The sequence below is a fragment of the Sturnira hondurensis genome, unplaced genomic scaffold, assembly GCF_014824575.4.
Source record: "Sturnira hondurensis isolate 20B ecotype Veracruz unplaced genomic scaffold, ASM1482457v3 Scaffold0006496, whole genome shotgun sequence".
Taxonomy (NCBI): domain Eukaryota; kingdom Metazoa; phylum Chordata; class Mammalia; order Chiroptera; family Phyllostomidae; genus Sturnira; species Sturnira hondurensis.
The window spans coordinates 5,388,069-5,413,083 of NW_028079127.1; the positions used below are offsets into that span (position 1 = coordinate 5,388,069).

Sequence of the window (25,015 nt, forward strand, 5' to 3'; positions counted from 1 at the left end):
ACTGGGGATCTGGCCTGTGACCTAGGCATGTGCCCTAGGCTGGGAATTGAACTGGTGACCCTTTGATTCACAGGCCAGGGCTCAATCCACTGAGCCACACCAGCCAGGATGGTTTTACGTTTTTTTAAACTGAAAATTTGGTATAAGGGAACTCACTCCACAAGTACTAGGGAATTGAAAAAACTAAAGGAACATTGGGATTGAGCAGAAAGTAGTAATTACGGGGAAGTACCTACCACCCACCCCAGAGGCTGAATTTGCAGAACCTGGAAGCTTGGAGAAAGAGGATGCTCCTATAGACCCTCTCTAGGAGCTCAGAACCCAGCTACTCCTGGCACCTAAGGAGCTCAGAATAGGGGTCTTAAGGAGCTGTCACTCAGACTCTGAAGTGTTGATTCTACTGAATCTGAATGGTGGCCAAGGAAGCTGGTTCTTGGAGTGTGAAAGGAACTTGGAAAGTGAAATCTGCTGCCAAGGTGAAGGTATGATTTAGGTGACTCCGGTACAGCAAACAAAATCAGGAAGAGGAGAGCCCCTTCTCCACTTCTTCAGCTTTCTCTAGTTTCCCAGTAGGCAGGACCTGTCAGGGAGCTACCTAATAAAAGACAGATGAGCAGTATCCCAGCTCTGTTTTGCTTCATTGTTGAAAAGCAATAGTAATAATACTAAGTGGCAAGGTGCTTTGTTTTTTTTTCTCATCACCTACTGGCTGCAGTATTGAGTGGAATTTGGGCTTTGTCTGCAGCAGACTTGCTACTTACTGGCTGTGTAAACTTTGGCAATATTCTTAACTTTGCTGAGCTTCAGTTGTTCCTTCAGAGTTGTGCAGATGAAGTCTTAGGTGGCTCAATAAAAGTTAACATCCAGTTTCTCTTTTGATGTATTTACTCATGTACTTCACTGCACTTAAAAAACTGCACTTGGCATTAAGAAGGGTTTTAGTTTGTCCTTCAGGTTACCAGCTACATGAAATTTCAGTAAATCACTTTATCTCCCTAAATCTATCCTTTTTTGTAAAAGTATGAATAATTTTTACTTACTGTGAGGTTATAAAAATGGTGATGTGCTAATAATGTAAAATTGTCATTAAATACTATATGTCAGTTTCTCTCATTTAATCTTCATAGAAGTCCTAGACACCAAACTCTTCTCTTCCATATTTATCTCTATAAAATACTGTGCAGAAATACATTGGTAGTTTACTATTGCCCATAATACACCTAGACAGGTGACCAGACTCTATTCCTTCCCTCATTTCTGCAACCACTGATTGATTTCACTTGTATTAGTCATTTGTGCTTATCCCAGAAGATAGACAAACTGAATTTTGTCTATTATTTTGCCCAGAGCCCCTTAATTAATAGCTGGCATTAAGAATTTCTTCTGAGCACAGATGTGTCAAAAATTGCTATATAGCATCATCTAGTTCTAATTATTTGTGAAGTTTTTTTGTTTAATATAATTTTTTAAAGAGCTTTGGAGAAACTATGTTAGAGAATTTGTAGTACAAAATTGAATGATATTTTGAAAATGCACTATCTCCTGTTTCTTAAAAAATACTTCAAGAACCAAGACGCATTTGTTGTGCACTTAATTTTTAAATTATATTTTTATTGTTTATGCTATTAGAATTGTCCCATTTTTCCCCTTTTGCCCACCTCCACTCCGCCCTGCTCCCACTCCTTCAGGCAAACTCCACCCTTTGTCCTTGTGCCTGGGCCATGCATATATGTTCTTTTGCTAATCCTTTCACCTTCTTTCATCCAGTCTCAACCCTGCACCCCCCCCCCCAAATAGTCACATGTGTCCATGCCTCTGTTTTTATTTTGATCATCAGTTTACTTTGTTCATTAGAGTCCACATATAAATGAGACCATGTCGTATTGGTCTTTCAGTGCCTGACTTACTTCACCTACCATAATAGTTTCCAGGTCCATCCATGCTGTCACAAAGGGTAAGAATTCTTTTTTTTAGTGCTGCATAGTATTCAGTTGTGTACATGTACCATAGCTTTTTTATCTTCTCTACTGATGGTCAGGTAGGATGTTTCCAGATCTTGGCTACTTTAAATAATGCTGCTAAGAACAATTCTTCTGAATTGGTGTTTTAGGATTCTTAGGATATGTTTCCAGAAGTGGAATTGCTGGGCCACAAGGACTTTCCCTTTTATTTAAAAAGAAAAGTTCCCTTTTCAATTTTTTTGAGGAAACTTCATTAAATACCATTTACTATTGCAACAACAATAGTAGTGTTTTCAACAGTGACTGCAGTCTGCATTCCCACTAACAATACACCAGGGTTCCCTTTTCTTCACATCCTTGCCAGCACTTGTTGTTTGTTGATTTATTGATGACAGACATTCCGTCAGGTGTGAGGTGATATTTCATGTGGTGGTATCTGATGATTAGTAATGTTGAATATCTTTTCATATATCTATTGGCCTTTGTATGTCCTCTTTGAAGAAGTGGGTATTCAGGTCCTTTGCCCATTTTTTAAATTGGATTGTCTTCCTGGAGTTGAATTTTATAAGTTGTTTTATGTATTTTGGAAATTAATCCCTTACTTATCAGATGTTTCATTGGCAAATGTGTTCTCCCATACAGTGGGTTCCCTTTTCATTTTGATGGTTTCATTGCTGTATAGAAGCTTTTTAATTTGATATAGTCCTATTTATTTATTTTTCCCTTTGTTTCCCTTGCCCCCAGATGTATATCAGCAAAAATAATTGCTATGCAAGATGTCTGAGATTTTACTGCCTATGTTTTCTTCTAGGATTTTTATGGTGGTCTAGTTTCATTTTCATGTACCAGTCAACTTTCCATCACCATTTATTCAAGAAACTGTCTATATTGTATATTCTTGGTTCCTTTGTCAAATATTAATTGCCCATAAATGCATGGGTTTATTTCTGGGCTCTCTGTTTTGTTCCATTGATGTATATGCCTATTCTTATGCCAGTACTAGGCTATTTTGATTACAGTGACCTTATAGTATAGTTTGATATCTGGTATTGTGATTTCTCCAACTTTGTTCTTTTTTCTCAGGATTGCTGAGACTATTAGGTGTCCTTTTTGGTTCCTTATAATTTTTGAAATATTTGTTCTAGATTTGTGAAATATGCCATTGGTATTTTAATAGAAATTATGTTAAAGCTATAGATTGCTTTGGGTAGTATGGGCATTCTAATGATGTTACTTCTTCCAATCCATGAACATGGTATATGCTTCCACTTATTTGTATCTTCCCCAGTATCTTTTTTCAGTGTCCCATGGTTTTTCCAAGTACAGTTCTTCTAACTCAGTTAAACTTATTAGCAGTTGCCTTATTTTTTGTTGTTGTTGCAACAGTAAATGGTATTGTTTTCTCAGTTTCTCTTTGTGATAGTTCATTTTTGATGTATGAAAGTGTCATTAATTTCTGAATATTCATTTTGTACCCTGCTACTTTGCTACTTTATTAGGTCTAGTAATTTTTAATGGAGTCTGTAGTGTTTTCTAGGTACAATATCATGTCGTTTGTGAATAGTGACAGTTTTACTCTCTCTTTTCCAATTTGGTTGCCTTTTATTTCATCACCTTGTCTGATCACTGTGGGTGGGACTTCCATTACTAAGTTGAGTAGGAGTGGTGGAACTGGACATTTCTGTTTTGTTCCTGATCTTTTTTTCCAGTGATAGAGTCTTTATGTTCCAGACAGCAAATTCACATACAGAAGCCCACTGCGATCATTTCTCATGCCCTTTCCATCCAAGGCTGTGCTGAGAGAGACACAGGTGTAGGGGGGAGAGATTAGAGGTTCACAGCAGTCTTGTATTTCAAATGTGGAGGTAGGAGTTCCTCTGGATGATGATGGTGCTAGTGGTGGGAGGGGGGTATTATTGCATTTGCTGAGGACACCCCCTTTTATAGTCCTGGTGTCAGGAAACCAGGGAGGTCAGGACCCCCAAATAGAATCTGAAGCCCCAGGGAGACAAAGGAACCAGTTTGGCAGCTGATATGGAAAGTGTTGGGGGCAGGGGCTGGCTGTGCAATCTGGCTGAGGTAGGTAGGGAACAGGAAGGAGGTGAGCAGGGAGCTGAGGACCTCAGCCAGGCTGGGAACCAGTGAGGGGGGGTGGTGGGTACCTATTAGAGTGGAGCAAGGGTATGGCCTCAGATTCACTTCACATCAACCTGGGACTGCTGGACCATGGCCATGTCAGGCCAGGTGCTGCAGTCTTGGTCCATGGTGTCTCCACCCCAGTGCACCAGCCTATCATCAGGTCATCACAAGATCCGGTGGAAAGCCCTAGTAAGAGCTAACCTTGGCATCTCCAGTTGCGCTCCAGACATCAAAGACAGACTCGTCAGAGAAGGCAGTCACCAGCCACTCATTCAGGGCCTCAGCCGGTTTGTCTAGGTTCCCTTTGTACTCCCCAAGTGCCACCATGGTGGTCCCCAACTCTGTGTCACTGATGCCTATGTAACTCTCCAGCAGGTCATCTTCTTTCTCAGTTGCCCTTTCCTCAAAGGCTAAGGGCAGATTGTCTACCATGGCAGGCCCCAGGATTGGAGCCCAGGAGTCCCTTGGCCAGTGCCCAGCTGGGGTCCCAGCCAGAGTCAGGATGGCCACCCCCTGGACACCTGCTGATCATGTCAAAAGCTTTGCAGGGTTCTGTAAGCTTCATTGTGATGGTGTACCTCTGGGCAGTTCATTGAGCAGCTGGGCTACTTCATAGGGCTGACCGCCCAGCAGGCTGAGCCTGTTGATGGTCTTGATCATGTTCTACACACTAATGAGCTGGATGTAGTGGTTGACACTCCCCTCCTTGATGCGCTTGATGAAGGCTTAGCCAGCTGTTGTCCGAGATGATGAGCCCCCAGCACCTCCTCCAACTTGAACACCTTTATCTCCTTATACTGTCCCTTGATGTGGACAAAGATGAAGACCTCCGTCCTGATCTGGCTTGTTAGGAGCTTGTTCATGTCCACTTTGTGGATGTTGAGGGTATGGAACATCACCTCAACTGGCAGCTGGAAGGCCTTAGCAATTTTGCCACATAGCTCCTTAACATTGGTAAAGTCTGTGATGCCACCAGTGGGACTGCCATGAGCCAGCTGGGTGTGGAACACAAGGCAGGACCAGGGAGGGAGAGGCAAGCTCATCTGTGCTCACCCCTGCCTCACCTCCACCCATGGGCCCTGGCTTCCGTATGTCCAGCCCACTATGTTCTGGCTCAGCTCTTCATTTTCCACCAGAGGTAGCGTCTTTTTCTGGTGCACCAGACCCAGCAGCAAGAGGAATGGGTAGAGAGGGTACCCCTCAAAATCTAGTGTAGTACAGTGACTGACTCCTGGTCTTCTAGCTTCCATCGTTGCCTCCCCCAAGGTCTCCAGTCAACACTGTAACCAGAGCAATCCAGCTGCGTAGCCATGGCAAGTCAATTTACTTGGCAGGGTTTTGGTTTCCTTAATTGTGCTGTGGCCTGCCTGCATGCACCCAGCTTTTTTATTCCTGATCTTAAGGGAAACACTTTTAGTTTTTGCCATTTGAATACGATGTTGGCCATGGTTTGTCATATATGGCTTTTATTATGTTGAGGTATGATCTCTGTATTTCCACTTTGCTGAGAATTCATATTATAAATGGGTGCTGGAGTTTACCAAATGCTTTTTCTGCATCTGTTGTTATGATTATGTGATGTTTATCTTTCATTTTCTGTATGTCATATATCACATTTATTGATTTGTGAATATTGTACCAACCTTCCATCCCTAGGATAAATCCCACTTGATCATGGTGTATGATCTTTTTAATATATTGCTGGATGCAGTTTGCTAATATTTTGTTGAGGATTTTAGCATCTATATTCATCAGAGATACTGACCTATAATTTTGTTTGTTATGTCATTGTCAGGTTTTAAAATTAGGCCTCTTACAAAGAACTTGGAAGTCTTCACTTGTTTTGCATTTTTTGATTAGTTTGAGGATAGGTGTTAGTTCTTTGAATGATTGGTAAAATTCACCTGTGAAGCCATCTGGTCAATACGTCTCTTTGCTGGGAGCTCCTTCATAGCTGCTTCAATTTCATTAGTTATTAGTCTACTCATGTTTTCTGATTCTTCCTGATTCAGTTTGGGAAGATTGTTATGTTTCTAGAAATTTTTTATTTTGCTCAGGTTGTCCAGTTTTTTGGAATATAGTTGTTCATAGTGTACAAAGGTTCTTACAGTCCTTTGTATTTCTGTGATATCAGTTGTCACTTCTCTTTCATTTCTGATTATTTCTTTGGGTCCTCTCTTTTTAATGATGACTTTGGTTAAAGGTTTGTCAGTTTCATTTTTCTTTTCAAAGAACCACCTCCAGGTTTCATTGATATTTTGGATTGTTTTTTTAGTATCTGTGCCATTTATTTTCACTCTGATCTTGCTTATTTCCTTCTTAGTCTGGGCTTTTCCTAGTACTTTTAGTTGTAGGGTTAGATTGTTTATTTGAAGTTTTTCTTGTTTCTTGAGGTAGGCCTGTAATGCTATGAACTTCCCTCTCAGATCTGCTTTAACTGTGATTCATAGATTTTGGGTTGTTTTATATTCATTTTTATTTGTTTTCTAATAATTTTTTATTTAAAAAAACTTTTAAATATATTTTATTAATTATGCGATTACAGTTTTCCCAATTTCTCCCTCTTTATCCCCCCTCTGCCCTACACCCCTCAACCCTACAGCATTCCCCCCTTTAGTTCATGCCCATGGGTTGTACGTATTAGTGCTTTGAGTTCTCTGTTTCCTCTACCATTTTTTACCTCTTCCCATCTATTTTATGCCTACTAATTATGCTTCTTCCCTGTACCTTTTCCCCCTATTCCATTCTTCTGCCTCCCCACTGAAATCTCTCCATGTGATGTCCATTTCTCTGCTTTTATTCCTCTTCTATTGTTTGCTTAGTTTTTGTTTTCATTATTTGTCTTTTAGGTTCATTTGTTGATAGTGTGAGTTTGTTGTCATTTTACTGTTCATATTTTTTATCTACTTTTTCTTAGATAAGTAAGTCCCTTTAAGATTTCATATATAAGGGCTTGGTGATGATGAACTCCTGTAACTTGACCTTATCTGGGAAGCACTTCATCTGCCCTTCCATTCTAAATGAAAGCTTTGGTGGATAGAGCAATCTTGGATGTAGGTCCTTGCCTTTCATGGTGTGGAATACTTCTTTCCAGCCCCTTCTTGCTTGCAAGGTTTCTTTTAAGAAATCAGCTGATAGTTGTATGGGCACTCCTTTGTAGGTAATAACTCTCTCCTTTCCTCTTGCTGCTTTTAAGATTCTCTCTTTTATCTTTAATCTCGGGTAATGATGATGTGCCTTGGTGTGTTGCTCTTTAGGTCCAACTTCTTTGGGACTCTCTGGGCTTCCTGGAAGTCTATTTCCTTCACCAGATTGGGGGAGTTTTCCTTCATTATTTGTTCAAATAAGTTTTCAATTTCTTGCTGTTGTTGTTCTCCTTGTGGCACCCTTACAATTCAGATTTTGGAATGTTTCAGGTTGTCCCAGAGATTCCTCAGCATCTCTTCATTGTCTTTGAATTCTTGTTTCTTCATTCTGTTCCAGTTGGGTGTTTATTTCTTCCTTTTGTTCCAAATTGTTACGTTGAGTCCTGGTTTCCTTCCTGTCACTGTTGATTCCTTGAATGTTTTGCTTTATTTCATTTTGAGTATCTTTCATTTGTTTTGTTTTGTTTTGTTTTTCATCTCAGCAAAGCTCAATCAGTTCTGTGAGCATTTTGATTACCAGGGCTTTAAATTCTCCATCAGATATCTCCTCATTGCTTAGTTCTCTTTCTGAAGCTTTTGCTCTGTTCTTTCATTTGGGCCATATTTCTTTGTCTTGGTGCACCTGTTAAGTTGTAATTTGTGATTTCTTTCTTGATCTCATTGATAACCCACTCATTATTTAATAGCATGTATTTAGCTTCTATGTATTTGAATATTTTTTAGTTTTTATTATTGAGGTTGATTTTTATTTTCATGCCATTGTGATCTAACAAAATATTTGATATGATTTAAGTCTTCTTGGATTTGTTAAGACTTATTTTGCAGCCTAATATGTGGTCTGTCTTTGAGAATGTCCCATGTACACTTAAGGAGAATATGTATTCTTGCCTTTTGGGTGAAATGTTCTGTAAATATCAGTTAAATTCATCTGTTGTTTCCTTGTTGTTTTTCTGTCTGGAAGGTCTACCCATTGATTACAGTGAGGTATTAAAATCCTCTACACAGGGGATTTTAGTACTATCTATCTCTTCCTTAAAATCCACCAAGATTTTCGTTATATATTTAGGTGCTACTTTGTTGGGTGCATATATGTTTACAAGGGTTATATCTTCTAATTGGGTGGATCCCTTTAGTATTTTAAAGAGACCTTCTTTATCTCTTGTTATGACCTCTGTTTTGAAGGCTATTTTTTCATCTCCATTGGCATGGGATATTTTTTTCTACCCCTTCATACTCAGCCTGTGTAAATCTTTGTTATGAGTCACTTCTAGATAGCATATCTATATGGGTTATGTTTTATTATCCATTTAGCTATCCTACATGTTTCAATTAAAGCATTTAATTTATTTACACTTAAGATTATTTTTTAAGATTTTATTTATTTATTTTTAGACGGAGGGGAAGGGTGGGAGAAAGAGAGAAGCATTAATATGTGGTTGCCTCTCACATGTCCCGTACTAAGGACCTGGCCTGCAACCCAGGCATGTGCCCTGACTGGGAATTGAACAAGCCACTCCCTGGATCATAGGCCAGCACTCAATCCACCAAGCCATACCAGCCAGGGCATTTAAGATTATTACTGATATTCATTGGCACTTTTTTCCTGCATGCCTATGTCCCTGCCTCAGTTTCTTTTTCTTCAAGGAGTCCTTTTAACATTTCTTGACATGTTAGTTTGGCGGTAATGAATTCGTTTAGCCTTATTTTTTTTTTTGTCTGCGAAGTTCTTTATTTCACCTTCAGTTTTAAATAATAGCCTTGTTAAATAAGTAGTATTGGTTGCAGGTCCTTTCTTTTCTTTACTTTGAATACTTCATGCCAGTCTCTTCTGAAGTATTTCTGTTGAGAAATCAGCTGACACTTACAGGAGCTCCCTTGTTAGGTAACTAACTGTGTCTCTCTTGCCACCCTTAAGAGTCTCTCTGTATCTTTAAATTTTGCCATTTTAATTATAATGTGTCTTGGTGTGGGTCCCTTTGACTGTGTTTTGATTGGACCCTCTGTACTTCCTGAATTTACCTGGAAGTAAATTTTTTTCTTTACCAGGTAAGGAAAATTTTCTGTCATTATTTCTTTGAACAGGTTTTTTATCTGAAGCTCTTTATTCTCTTTCTGGTACCCCTATAATGAAGATTTTGTTGCATTTCATGTTGTCCCAAAGTTCTCTTACATTATCCTCATTCTTTCTAAGTCTTTTTTTCTTTTTGTTGCTCCAATTGGGTGTTTTTCTCTACCTGCCTTCCAAATCTCTGATTTGACCCTCTGCTTCATCCAGCCTACTTTTAATTCTCTCTTTTGTATTTTTCATTTCAGATACATGTCCTATGGTTTTTTATTCATGGTTTCTGTGTCCTTTTTCATGCTGATTTGGTTTCTACTAAGTTCCTTATAGTTCCCATTAAGCTCCTTTTATTTTGTATTTTTAGTTTTAAAATATTTTATTTATTTATTTTTAGAGAGAGGGGAAGGAGGGAGAATGAGAAACATCAGTGTGTGGTTTCCTCTCACGTTGCCCCCACTGGGGACCTGACCCACATGTGCCCTGACTGGGAATCGAACTGGGAACCCTTTGGTTCGCAGCCTGCGCTCAATCCACTGAGCTACATCAGCCAGGGCCCATTAAGCTCCTTTTAGTTCTCACTTAAGTTCCTTGATCATCCTTATAACTGTTACTTTGAACTCCACGTCTAATACATTGCTTGCCTCCATTTATTTAGCTTTTTCTGGAGATTTCTCCTTTTCTTTCATTTGAGGGTTGTTTCTTTTTCTGTCCATTTTAGTTCTCTCTTTGTGTTTGTTTTTATGTATTAGATAAAATTGCTTTGAGTTCCAGTCTTCCTGGTATGGCCTACGTAGTAGGATACCTATGGGACTCAGTTGTGTAGTTTCACTGATCTCCTGATCTGGATGGTTAGGAATGTTTCTTGTTTGGTTTATGTGGGCTCTTCTGTTGTAATTGGATCTTGATTGCTGTTGGCCCATTCATGAATGGATTCTCCCCTCTGGCTGGGTGACTGAGTGGCTCAACCCCAACCACATCATGAAAGGTGTGGTGTCGAGGTGGTTTCTACCCATTCTTGGTTAAGTCTCCTCTTCAGATAGTTTTAAGTTGGTAATTCAAGGTGCATGTTCCTCAATTTAGTTTTATTTCCCCTTTGGTCCTGGGAAGAGGTGCGAGAAGGATCCTCCTACTCCGTTACTATCTTGTGACCCTCTCTTGTGCATTTAATATTGAGGCCCCTAGCAATAAGTATAAAACATATAAATGCATCAGCTATGTATAAGGCCATACTAGTTTGTCTTTCCTCTCTGTGTTTGGAAGTGTTGATGGTGTAATGTAAGAAATGTCCAAACTTGTAAAGAATTTTTATGAGGGTGTGTGTGTGTGTGTGTGTGTGTGGTTTGGGTCAAACTGATGACATACGCCTGGGAAGCAAGATCTCAAATGCTCAGGAGAAAAATAGTTTTCAGTTTCTTTTATACATTTGAAATTAAGGAGAGAACATAGGGAAGATTGTATGGAGACTGGAGAAAGCAAGGTAGGGACTGGATTACAAGGTAGGTAACAAGATTATGTGCTCTCTTGAGAGTAGTCAAGGTGTATTTCAAAGGTGTGTTAACCTAGATGTACAGAAACAATGGACAGGGTTTGCTTAAAACCCTGCATTACAGAAGTTTTAAGCCAAAGTTGCAGTTTTGATCTCTGGTTAGGGCACATAAAAAAAGCAGTTAATGGAATGCATAAATAAGTGGAACAACAAATTAGTGTTTCTCTGTTTACATACACAGACACACACCTATATATCCCTCCCCCTTTTCCCTTTTCTTGTGCCTCTCTCTCAAATCAATAAATAATTGAAAAAAAGAATTTGTATGCCTGGACATGCCTAGCCACCAGGACCTGCCTAGTTGGAATTTATTATCATATCACCCTATGAGGTTACTTACTGTAGAATCCCAGTTTTTTACACAGAATTTCCATTTGTATTGGGAACAGTAGTTTTGGCACAGAAGGATTTTGAATGAAGAGGGGATAATTGAACAGAAATACAAATGTTAAATATGTTAAATTTGTTTTGAATAATTAAGTGAGCATTGGGAAAAGGTAGTCTAGTTGAAAGGTGATTTCAGGGGTGATGATGAAATTAGTGACTTCTAGGTGGTGAAGAAGTGGCAGTGAAAAATGTCTTTAAAGTGGAACTTAGCCATTCCTACTATAGGTCAGAATTTAGCTAGGTGGTTGGTCCTCTTTGCTAATTTTTCTGACTTTTCAAAGACCTCCTTATGAATGTCTCATCCATCACAAGTTTCTACTGCATGGACTCTAAGGCAGGCTTTTTGATGAGATTCCTGTGTATTACCACAGATACACTTGCATAACTATTTATTTAAGCATGTTGTTTTCTTAAGGGTTTATGTTTGGATTTTTGTGAAATTGTTTTTCATGCTGATATAAAAATAACCATGAGTAGATTTGCTCCAGTCATGTGTGTGTATATATACTAATCCCCAAATTAGTGGGATTGGGGATTAGTGGGATTGGAGGTTAGAAATGGGGGTGGGTGGGAATGGATGAGTTGCTTGTTAAGGAAAAGGACAATATTCCTATGCTAATCCAAGGTCTGGATAAGGAGCAAAGCAGCCATGCAAACAATGGCTGTGGAGCCAAAAAGTCTGCAGTGAGTCCTGGCCTTCTCAGAAAGCCTGTTAGACCCGGCGCCTGGAGCTGCCTAGGGGGAGGGGGGCCTCTGGGAGCTGGGTCTTTTCCTTACTGCTTGATGGATTTGGCAGCGGGCCCGTTTGTTGAAAATACCCAAACCTCAGTACCAGAAAGTAAAAATTAAGAGTGGGGGATTAACTGGAAGAGAAAAGAATGATCTCAGTCTGTTTTTTCAGCTGACCTCAGCCTTTTCCATTTGTTTGTTTTTTTCCTGATTGAACTGTTGGTTCAGCCTTCTTAGTGTTTGCAAAAGTTTTAACATTTTTTACTTTATTCTTGATTTTATTTTCCTGAAGAAGAGACTATACCTATCTGTATATATAGCAAAGGAAATTTATTTGCACTAATTAATTTATATAATTATGTCATAATTACAGAAACAGTTAATATGGTAGGGCAAATAAAGGGAACATCATCAGCATTTATGTTATTAGTAACAGCAATAACAACTGACATCTGTTACTTATCAAATGTTTAATACTGAGGTAGGTGCAAGGTACTAACTCATTTGGGTTAGCGATATTATCCCCATTTAGTGGCTAAGGAAAGCGAAACCTATTTAGCTTGAGTAAGTTTTCCAAAATTACATAGCAAATACATAGATATTAGAAACTATACTATACTAGGTACTAGGTATACTACATATCTAGTATATACTAGGTAGCTATTATATAGTATATAGTATATAGAATAGATATACTATACTACATACTAGTATACCAAATACTAGATACATAGATACTAGAGCTGATATATATAACTTTCCATGCTGAGGAAATTATCCCCCTACCCATTCAGTTCTTCTGCAGGTCAGATAATTCAAAAGATATACAGGCAGTTAATAGGAGAAAATAAAATTTTAATACACACACAGGGAGAATTCATATTAGCATAGAAATTCCAAAGACAATAAGACAAAATGAGGTATATATGTTATTTTGGATCAAGGAGGAAGGCAATTCACAAGTAGATGGGAAAGAGCAAACATTTGGTAAACAAAATCTTTAAGGGCCACCAGAAACAGTAGTACCCAGAGGGGATCTAGCAACAAGTTTTTGCTTGAATCCTCCCTATATGCCACACTTAATTCATACGTGCTAAAGATATGCTAAGGTTCCCTTCCTGAAGCAGGTTTCTCTATCAAAATGTCTGTAGGTAAGAGGGAAGGAAAAAAGCCCTTTTCTTGAGTTTGTTTAACTTGAATTGTTTTCAGCTTGAAATAATTTCCATACCAGGTAAACAAATTCTGGGACATTGACTCCTCACCTCCATAAAACCAGTAGACTGCCATCAGAATTCACTCTCTTAAATTTGCCAGGATGTTATATAAAAAGTGCCCTTCATCTAGGATACCAACTCATCTGATCTTTTTGAAATACATAGTTTTAAAGGGCCAGTGTCAGAGTGCAGAACTAGTGGCAGTTTTTCCCACTTAAAAAAAAAAAGAGCCTTGAGGATCCAATGTGGTGGTGGAGTAGGTGGAAGCTACATTCACCTCCTAGGAACAAACTGGGATTACAACTAAAATATAGAGCAAGCAACCTGAATAGCCAACTGAAGACTAGCTAAAGAGAAGTCTTACAACCAACAGTTTATATAAGAAGCCACATTGAGACTTGCAGGAAGGGTGGAGATGTAAAAAGGGCTGGCCTTCCACATCCACTGGTGGGGGCTGAGATTCCAGAGGGATATCTCAGCTGCAATGGTTTCCCAGGGAAACCCAGGCTGGGAGCTCCCCAGCCCTAACAACAATAGCTAGCAGGGAAGAGACCCTCATATAACATCTGGCTGTATAAATCTGGGAATTCTCTCTGCCAGGGACAGGCGGCAGGCTGCCAGAGCCACAGGTGACCTCTTAAAGGGACAACACATAAAATCTTGTTTGCAGCTGTTCACCTAAGGCTTCCGTGGAGGAAGGGTGGAGCAGACTGGAGTCACATGAGAAGAATCTGGGGTTTGTGCCTGGGAGAGGAACCTGAAGGGACAGCTGTCAGGACCCCTGTGCTGAGTCCCTCTCTGAGACAGCAGATACCATCTTTCTTAAATGGCACACTACCCTCCTTACAGCATCCGGCAGGGGGAATGCAATAGCTATACTTTGTGAATTCCCTGTCACCCTACCCTGAGGAGTTCATGACCTGTTGAGGAATCAGTTGTCTGGTGTAGAGGTCTGGGGTATCAGTAATTGAGTTCTGTGGCTTTGAGGTAGGAACCATTCCCTCTACTTTCACGCAACCTGACTGACACCTCACCTTTGTGGGAGATCTGCTATCCCCACCCTCTAAGCTCCCAGAAACCACACCCTCTGGACTCCTTGCAGCTTTGCTCTGTCCGGGTCTGGGCAGAACCCAGAACAGGCTGAGTTGTGTTCCTTAGGAGTGGGGGCCACATCCCCAGCTTCCCCCACCTCCATCCCAACTCCCAGTGACCTTGTGCTGCTGAGATCAGGCCCTGGAAGAATTTGGGACAGACTGAGTTGTGTGTCTCTAGGACAGGAGAAATTTTTCTACCACATGCCCAATCCATGCATGGCCTGCCATTCACATGGCCAAATCTTGGTCTGTTCGGACTGATAAACTCTCCTGGCCTCACCCTGACTACTCTATGTGACATTGTCCCACCACAAAGGTCTGTATACACATAGGGTAGCAGCTAGACTTGGTATCCCCTGGGACATTTGCTGAGTTATCTTAGACCAGACACTGGCACCAGGTTTAAACCTGTATGAATCTGGCGATCACCCTCGCCCTTACCTGATGACTCACTGAGAACCTTTCACATGCAACTCAAGTACTGGCAGAAGTTCCTTGAGTAAGTGGTCCTAACAAGCAAAGGTGGAGGCAGATTTTGGTGTTCTTTCAGACTTTCACTGACCTGCCCCTGGTCCCAGTGCTGGTAAAAGCTATCCTTGATGTGCAGCTTTGTTCTTATCATACACACCCAGGCCCAGCAGAGGCAGCCACAAATTGTAATCATTTTGTAGCTCCAAACAGGTTGCCCAGGGACAGTCATAGGCAGTGTCTGACTTTGGTCTGCACCTGAGTCCCTCCTAAAAGGCCCCAGAACCAGCATACCCAGTGACCAGCTTGAGACAACATCAGAGCAGGATTGAATTAGCTTCATTGGTAGAATATCCAAAGGGATATTTCAGCAGGCACCAGAAGCTGCTGAGACAGATTCTGCTCTGAGTGTTTAGCACCTGCATAGCAGCTTTGTACACTGTGGTTAGGATTGAATCACACAGTCAGCCAGCCTGAGGGTCAGCTCCAAATGGGAACAAGCCAATAGCAGTTGAGACTCATTTCCACCAGGAGTTTCCATGTAACCCACACAAGGGTCATTCTTGGAGTAGGTGAGTGAGGAGACTGTGCCGTGGAGTCCAACAAGACACCACTGCATAAGGCCACCCTACCCAAAGTGGGATTTGTATGTACCTAATATGTAGAAACACACATAAAGAGGCAGCCAAAGTGGGGGAACAAAGAAACATATCCCAAAATGAAAGAACAGGAGAAATCTCTGGAAAGAGCTAAATGAAATGGAGGCAAGTAACTTACCAGATACGGAGTTCAAAAGAATGCTTATAAGGATGCTCAAGAAACTTAGAACTACAACAACATGAAAAAGGATATAGAAACCATTAAAAAGTCAGAAATGGAAAATATAGTATGTGAAATGAAAACACAAGAAGGAATAAACAGTAAGTTGGATAAAACAGAGGATCATGTCAGGGATTTGAAAGATAAAGTAGCAGAACACACACACACAGCAGCAAAAAGGAAAAACAGTTTTCAAGTTGAGAATAGTTTAAAGCTTTTGTGGGACAACGTGAAGTGAACCAAAACCTGTGTTATAGGGTACCAGGAGTAAAAAGAGGGAGCAAGGGATTGAAAACCAAGTTGAATAAATAATGATGGAAAACTTCCCTGATTTGATGTAGGAAGGGCAAACAAGTTCAGGAAGCACAGAGAGTCCTAAACAAGATGAACCCAAAGAGACCACACCAATATACATCATAATGAAAATGTCAAAGGTTGAAGACAGAGAATATTAAAAGCAGCAAGAGAAGAATAGTTACCTACAAGGGAGCTCCCATAAGACTGTCAGCTGATTTTTCAACATAAACATTTCAAGCTGGAAGGAATAGGCATGAAATATTCAAGTGATATAAAGCAAGGGTGATCCACAATCAAGACCACATTTATTTATTTATTTATTTGTTTGTTTGTTTGTGTATTTATTTATTTAAATTGTTCGAGTACAGTTTTCTCTGTTTTACTCCATCCCAGCTCCCCACCACCCAGAGCTCCCCACTTCCCTCCCATTTCCATCCCCCTTCGTTTTTGTCCATGTGTCCTTTATACTTGTTCCTGCAAAGGAACCCTTCTTCCCCCTCTCCCCTCTGGTCCCTGTCAGCCTGTTCTCTATTTCAATGTCTTTGGTTATATTTTGCTTGCTTGTTTGTTTTGTTGTTTAAGTTCCTGTTAAAGGTGAGATCAAGACTACTTTTAAATGATAGCCTTGGCTGTCATTTTTAAATGATATTTAAAATTTGGCTATTTAAAATTGAAGGAGCGATAAAGAACTTCCCAGCCATGAGAGAGCTAAAGGAGTTTGTTACTAACAAACCAGTATTGCAGGAAATCTTAAAGGGCCTTATTGAAGAAGAAGAAAGACAAGGATAAAGTTAAAAGAATGAATGGCAATAAATATATGCCTATCAATAGTCACTTTACCTTTTATTAAAGATTCTATTTATTTATTTTTTAGAGAGAGGGGAAGAGAAGGAGAGAGAGAGGGAGAGAAATGTCAACATGTGGTTGCCTCTCGACCGCCCTGTACTAGGGACTGGCCTCCAACCCAGGCTCAATCCACTGAGCTACACCAGTCAGGATCAATAGTGACTTTAAATGTAAATGGTTTAAATGCTCCATTCAAACGGCATAGGGTAGCTGAACAGATAGGAAAGCAAAACTCAGATATATGCCATCTACAAGAGACCCATCTCAAAATGCATATACACTTAAGAATAAAGGGATAGGAAAAATATTTCACACAAATCGAAATGAAAAAGAAGGTGGAATAGCAGTACCTTTATATCTGACAAAATCTATAAAGGCTATATTAAGAGACAAAGAAGGACACTACATAATGATAAAGGGAGCAATCCAACAAAAGGATATAACTCTTATAAACATTTAGGCATAGTAGAGGGATTAGTAAAGGATTTCATAGAGTGATAGTAAGGGATTTAAACACCTCGCTTATATCAATGGATAGATACATCTTCCAGACAGAAAATCAACAAGGAAATGGCAGCCTTAAATCACACACTAGACAAGATGCATTTTTTTTTATTAAAATATTTATTTATTTATTTTTAGGCAGAGGGGAAGGGAAGGGGAATGAAAAAGAGAGAAACATCAATGCATGGTTGACTCTTCCATGCCTACTACTGGAAACCTGGCCCGCAACCCAGGCATGTGCCCTGACTGGGAATCAAATCTGCGACTCTTTGTTTCCCAGCCTGTGCTCAATCCACTGAGCTACATCAGCTAGGGCAAGATGGATTTTTTATTTTCAGAGCATTTCACTCCAAAGTAGCAGTATATACATTGTTTTCAAGTGCATGTGGTACATTTTCTGGGATAAAACCCATGTTAGGACACAAAACATATCCGTAAATTTAAGAAGATTGAAAACACGCATTTTCTTGGATCACGATGGCATACAACTAGAAATCAACTACAGTGAAGACAAACTCAAAAACATTCAAACGCAAGGTTAAATAGCATGTTATGAAACAATGAATGGATGACCAATGAGATCAAAGGAGAAATAAAAATTACTCGGAAACAAATGAGAGTGAACACGCAGCCACCAAAAATCTATGGGATACAGAAAAAGCAGTCATGAGAGGGAATTTTGTAGCATTACAGGCCTACGTCAAAAAGAAACAGAAATCTCAAACAGGGACTTCTGGCCAAGATGGAGGCGTAGGTGGAAACACTGTGCATCCTTGCACAACTAAGTTTAAAGACAACGAAGTTTTAGTAAAAAATAAAAATGCAGCCAAAACACAGAAAATTGAACTGTACGGAAGTCCGACAACAACAAACCATTCAGCCGGGCTGGTAAGAGGGGCGGAGTCAGCAGTGGAGTGGGGTCAGGCAGGAAAGATTGTTCAGTTGGAAGAACCCAGGAGCGTAATAGGCAGTGCTTGGCGGACCCCAGGCGTGGGGTGGAAATGGGCAGACTCAATGAGGGTGCAGGGTGGCTGGCTGACCGAGGTCACACATTAGCATGCAGATAAACCAAGCGAAGGAGTGAACAGTGAGACAGACCACTGAGGCTAGGGCCCCAGTGATGAGAATTAGAGCCTGAAAGCATGAATTAGAGAGACTTTCGGGGTCAAGGTGCCAGGAGAGGCTCCCAGGCTCACAGAGAGTTCATTGGAGAGACATACAGGGTCCTGGAGGGTACACAAGCCAACACACCCAGGAACCAGCACCAGAAGGGCGCAGTTTGCTTGTGGGAAGCTGCAGAGGGGACAGAAATCTGAGACAGCTGAACAAACACCATAGCCCCTCTCCGGCCCGCCCCCACATACAGCATCACAACCCAGACACTGGATTGCTCAGCCCTGGTGAACACCTAAAGGCTCCACCCCTCGTACGTAACAGATGCAAACAGACCAAGACATTATGGCTCAAGAACAGCTCAAAGCCCCAGAGCCTATAATTCTAAGCAACCAAGAAATAGCCAACCTTTCAGATGCACAGTTCAAAACACTGGTGATCAGGATGCTCACAGAACTGGTTGACTTTTTAGTCAAAAATTAGAGGAACAAATGAAGGCTAAGCTAAGTGAAATGAAAGGAAATGCACAGGAAACTAATAGTGATGTAAAGGAAACTGGGACTCAAATCAAGGAAGTGGACCAGATTTGAGTCCAGCTTGAGTCTCCTTTTGACATTTAACCTGGCTTCCCTCAGAGAGAGTATTCTAAGGAGCAATATCTGAAGTGCCTTTTAGAATCTAGCCTCAGAAGTTACATTCCTTTGTTTCCATTTTATTTGTTAGAAGTGGGAATTCATGGGAGGGAATTAGGATCCTCCTTTTGAAGGTGGTATTAGCATTTTTGGACATTTTAGATCATGCAATGATCTTTCGGTAGATACTTTTTTAACTGAAAAAAATAATCACTTATGAACTATAGTTTGTAGTCTCGCTGTGGTAATATAAACTAGTACTACTGTTCTGATGGACCCTGGACCATGAATTTATTTTATCAGTGAATGCCAAATACATACATGTGATGTTAATGCTTTTATTAATCTGATTTTTAAATGAACACTGGTGTTTGGGGCCCCCTTCTTTGTTCTGAGAAGGCCATCTCGTACAGAGTCATCACTTTAAATCTCTTTCTGTACAATTGACCTAACAGATTTATATCGTCAGTTCCAAATGTTTCCTTTAAAGTTGAGAACCAAATGCTCTTTAGGTATTCCCTTTGTTCCAAAATCTAATCCCTCATCTCTCTCCTCATTCCCTTAAAAATCCACTTGTCCCCATTACACATACTTGCTCATGCCAGAAATGTAAGGATCTTCTTTGACCCCTCACTTCCCCACATCTAATCTGTTACCAAATCCTACTGAGTCTGTTTTTTGAAGTATATCTTGAATTCAGCCACCGTAGCACTTCCACTGCCCTAATGTTAACTACCATCATACCTCTCCTAAACTCCTACAGTACCCTTCTCACTAGTCTATTTGCTTCTGTTTTTGTCCTTTCCAGTCCATGACATAGAAACCTGATAATTGCCTTCCCATCCCCCTTAGATTTAAATTCTGACTCCTTTGTATGATTATGTTTGACTTGGTTTTTGTATTTTGTCTCTTCAACCTCATCTTCCACCACACCACCCCTTATTCTGAACATTGTTCTTTCCTCTTTCCTGCCTCAAGATCTTTGTACAGGCTATTCCTTATGCCTGAACACTAGCTCCCCTTTTGTTTTTAGCTAACTCTTATTCTTCAGATCTCAACCTAAATGTCGCTTCTCATTATTCTCTTGACCTCTCCATCCAGTTTAGATTAGATCACTCATTCACTAAGTCCCTCCAGGACCTAGCACTTTTCTTTCTTTGATGCTGCAAGTTACAGTCATTTGTATTGTCCTGCTTGATGTCTGAATATCTTGTCTTGTTTGATGACTGAACTCCATGAAAGCTGGGTTTGTTTTGCTCTCATCGCTCTATTCTTGCTAAGAGAATCATGCATATAATAGGCATGTTAATATACAGTAAATTAACATTCAATGGCAAGAATACTGATCACACAGGATTTCAGAGTTGGAAGGTATCTGATGAATCATTGAATTAGTCTAGTCTCATTTCCATCATGCCTGTCATGTCGTTGACGAAAGTGCATTCATACTTTGTTTTTTTGATACTCTAAGAGAAAGACCTCCAGTCCTTTCAGTTGTATCTCAAGTATAGTAATTTCTTTATCATTTTCATTCCTGTCATTCTTTTCTAAGGTTTTTAAGAGGCCCAACCAGGTGGCATAAAGTAAGGTGGTTACTTACTCTCTTTGATTATAGCAGTGTGCTTCAATCAATGCTTGATAAGATTGACTCATGTCTTAGCAATTGTCATAAGTGCTGATGCATAGCGAGCTTATAATCATAGCATTTTTATTTTAATAATTAGGGATTTTCATGTTAAGTTACAAATGGGGTATTTGAAATCATTTTTACCTTTAGACCTTCCTTGGCCAATAGCTGTTCTTCACATAAGTTATTACAGGTTTTTTAGTCTATAAAAATTTCTTGCAGATTGGATTGTCATAGATAGCATCTGTTATTTCCTGTGCCCAGTTGGTGAGTGTGTTATAAACATGTATGCAATGAGGAAATTTGTATTGAGCACCTACTCTGTACCACTCTCCAAAATACTTTATGATGTGTAGTTTACATAATGTTATGTACATAAAATATCCAGCAGGCAGTTAACACCTGGCCTCTGGAATCAGATCTTCTTTTTTTTTAATTTATCGTTAGAGGGGAAGGGAAGGAGAGGAGAGAATATCAGTGTATGGTTGCCTCTGGTGTGTCCCCTGCCGGGAACTGGCCTGCAGCCCAGGCATGTACCCTGATTGGGAATCGAACCACGGTCATGTGGGTCACAGGCCCACACTCAGTCCACTGAGCTACACCAGCCAGGGCAGATCTTCTTGATTAGAATTATAGTCCTGCCACTTAGCAACTGTTTGATCTTTGACAAATTTCTTACTTTATTTCAGTTTCCTCATCTGAAAAATTAAATGATAATTGTACCTATCGTATATGGTAGTTGTAATGAGTTGGTAGATATATTCAAAGCATTTATAATGCTGCCATGAATATGTGTTAGCTGTCATGTAACTGAGTTTTCAAAGTAATTGTTAATAATATAATTCCAGTTTTACAGATGAGGAAACTCATCTAGAGAGGTTAGGTTACTTCTTTAAGGCAGATCCAGGATTTGAACTGTACCCAGAGTAGCGACAGATATTTATGCCGCTCTAGGAGAAATCACACATAATACTTTTGCTTGGAGATGGACTGTGAGTGTGGCAGGTGCTTAGAGTCTCATCGACCACCCTACAAGGTGCCTTGGTTGTACCTCTAATGAGACAAGACCACGTTTTAGGTTTAAATAAATTGATGAAGAAACTGACACTGAAAGATGGAATCAGTCATACATAGCAATCGGTTTCCTGCCCAAGACTGTGAGCTCCTTGAAACAGGAGTCATGCTCATGTTCGTTTTACTAGGACCTTATGCTTACAGGTAAATATGTACTCAAAAATGTTGTTGGTGAATAAGTGAGTGAATGAATTAGTAAGGAAAAGTGTTGTGGGGGAGTGAGAGCTAGAGCTGGTAAGGGAAGCAGAAATGATGCCAGGGTCTTTGGTGTGGGTGACTACACAGAGAGCTTCACCCTTCACTGTGATAGCAAGTGGAAGGAGGAAGAGGCAGGTCTAAAGGAGTCAGAAGGAAAGTTAGTGAGTTTGACTTAGACAGGTGGGGTATAATCCTAGTAGTGATATATAATAGGCAAATAGAAATAGAGAGAGAACAGGGTTGGATATAGACTGGAAACTTTTGAATTTGGAACTTGGAACAAGTGTTCCTAGAATCATAATTTTATAATGCCAACTTTCCCCAAGAAATGGTGTTGTCACATTGTAGGTGTTATTCTGTGATTATTTTGGACTTTACATTTTACTCTCTCAGCACAATGTATATGGGAAGCAAATTAAGTCTACAATAGAGAAGTGAGAAATTGCAGATTTGTAGAACTATGCCATATATAAAATGTACAATATAAATGACATCTCACTGTAAACCTTATTTCCCTAATACTGTAAGTGCCTTTGGAGAGCTAGTAAAAGTTAAAAATTCTTAGGTAGGTGAAATAGAAAGCTAAGGTTATCTATGATAAAAATTATGCCAGCATTGTGTCATACATAAGAATAGTGCAGGCTGGCCCTAACTGGTATGGCTTAGTTGGTTGGGCTTCCTCCTGCAAACCAGAAGGTTGCTGGTTGGATTCCTGTCACAGCCACGTACCTTGATCCTGTTTGGGTCATGCAAGAGGTAATGGCACATTGATGGTTCTGTTCCTCTCTTGCTCTCCCCCTTTCCCTGTCTCTGAAAATAAACAAACAAATAAATAAATAAATAGGTAGATAGATAGATAGATTTTTTTAGAAGAATTCAGGCTGAAGTCAATAAAATCAAATTGCCTGAACCAATAGGATGGAAAGAAAACAATTAGATTCACGTTTATACAGACTAGCCTTTTTTGTGTGTTAACCTGTTTATTTTATAATGGCTGAATCTTAACTAGAGAGGTTATGTTTCACCTCATCCATATTGAAAGCTCAATTTTATTCTAATAAAGACAGATTTGCAGTATTTTAAGAAAATAATTTTATTTAAGGGACATTTCTATTGGTTTTGCTTTAATGATAATGCATTCAGCATATTTAAGTGTGATTTTCTAGGTAGGCTTTCTCTTCTATCTATAGAATAAATTATTAGAAAGATTCAAGACATTTTTATCACAGCTACTAGGATTTGAAAGATTATTAATATGAATAGTATAGTATTTTAAATTCAACTTTTCCTGTATTGTTTTTAATATATTTAGAAATTTTCTGGGCAGTTAAAAAGTAATTATTTTAGTTCAGCCAGAAAAGACTGTCGAGATTATTTAGTGTATTTTTCTTGTTTTACATATGGTTAATCTAAGGTCAGGGGAGGTCATTACCCATTACTAAATTATTTAAACTTTTGTATTATAGTGTCTTTTTTTTTTTAAACGGAACAAAGATAGCTTTAATCTTTAAAAATGTATTTCATTGTTAAAAGTTATTTTTAGGCATTTGTTTTTTCTCTTTGTTTTTGAAAACTTAAGAATTCAGTCATATTCATTACCTTTTTCATATTTTTGTCTTTCAGGAATAAGGAAAAAGCAGTGGAAATTGGAGTCACTGTAAAGTCATTAAGACCTTTTACAAGAAGATCTCACTGAATAAAAGTCATTTAATTAGTGCCATAACAAGACCAGTTATTACAGGTGGCAGTGTACAGGAAACATTAAAATTGAACAATGACTCAGCTATATATTTACATCAGATTGTTGGGAGCCTATCTATTCATCATTTCTCATGTTCAAGGTAAACCACTGTTCATTTAAGCAATCTTAACTTTTTAAATAATTTATTTCTGTATGTCAAAAAAGCATTTTTTTCTTACAACTGTTCTTTCAACTCATGTACTTTTTGATCACTTAGGCCCAGTATCACGCATAATTTTTAACTAAGTTGGCAAAGAACAAATATCCCAAATAAATTTTGAACTTGACTGTGATAGAAACATTTTCAAGTATTTGTAAAATCTCAGCCTCTCTGAACTTATTCTCTTATTCATGACATAGGTGTATGATATGTAGTGTCAGGTCTTGGGAGGATTAAATGAGATAAAGTATAAAATAAAGTGCCTGACCTATTTGCCTAAGGCACAGAGTAATTAGATACTTAAGACAACGGTAGTTTAAAACTCATGTCTCCTTTAAAGTACAATAAGGAATAAATGTAAATAATTTTAAAAATCATTGTTAAAAGACTTCAGAAATATAAATGGCACTTATGTGTGCTGAATACTAGAATTTCTTCATTAAGTACTCTTTTTTTTTAAGACCCTTATTGTAATTTTACTCTGGTGTGTTCATAGCTTGGAACTTTCAAACAGGAAGTTGTGATAACTCTTAGGATCAGGTGGACTGTATTTGCATATGAGCTTTTTCCCTGTATGATTTAATCAGGACAATATTTTAAACTAAAAAGAAAGTACTATTTTGCAAAAGGATTTCAGATAGAACTTGCTGGACATCTTTATTATGTTAAATTTATGACTTTACGGATTACTCATTCATGTTTTGTTCATTGTGATATGGATTAATATCTACTAACAAGAAAAAAGATGATTAACAGAATAAATTTTTTGATATTTTCACTTTAAACTGTAAACATAATAATGAATTCTGTAGCTTCTTTGTATTTTGTCTTAGGTATGCTACCCTTCTATTACTATGCTCAGAATACAAAGCCCTCTTGTAAAAGCCACATTTTGAATGAAATATGTTATTTAATAAAACACCTTTATTTTAGCATCTGTTGTCCTTTTAGCAGCTGTTATTTGGAAGATGAGTTGAATAAATAACATTCATATTTACTACCTCACTCCCAGCTAATCTCTGTTTAGTATTTACAAAATACTTAATCTATGTAGTTCACACAGAGGCAATAAGGTACAAGATTCTCATTCTCCACCCTGATTCAGGTTGTTCTATACTTAACTTTTTTAGATGACATAATTTGGTAACTAATTATCAGGCATAAGTGGAAAATCTTAATTAGAATTATATTTCTTTGACAAAGAACAAAATTCATTATATTCCTTTCAAAAAAAGATTAGTTTGTAGTAGCTTTAAAT

At 38.9% G+C, this 25,015-nt stretch overlaps 1 protein-coding gene and 1 pseudogene across 3 annotated transcripts in view; one reads left to right on the plus strand and one right to left on the minus strand.

Moving 5' to 3' along the window:
• BMPR1A (bone morphogenetic protein receptor type 1A) overlaps window positions 1-25,015 on the plus strand; it is a 160,480-nt gene that overhangs the window by 92,109 nt on the left and 43,356 nt on the right. For 2 of the 3 annotated variants that reach the window (XM_037049380.1, XM_037049382.1), the window contains one exon: window positions 23,480-23,697. In XM_037049380.1, coding sequence (XP_036905275.1) covers window positions 23,631-23,697 — 67 coding nt within the window. In that variant the 5' untranslated portion in view covers window positions 23,480-23,630. Of the gene's footprint in view, window positions 1-3,920; window positions 4,041-23,479; window positions 23,698-25,015 lie in introns of all 3 variants that reach the window. The other variant, XM_037049381.1, reaches the window with a different exon arrangement.
• On the minus strand, window positions 4,287-5,234 carry LOC118989311 (PDZ domain-containing protein GIPC1-like; annotated as a pseudogene).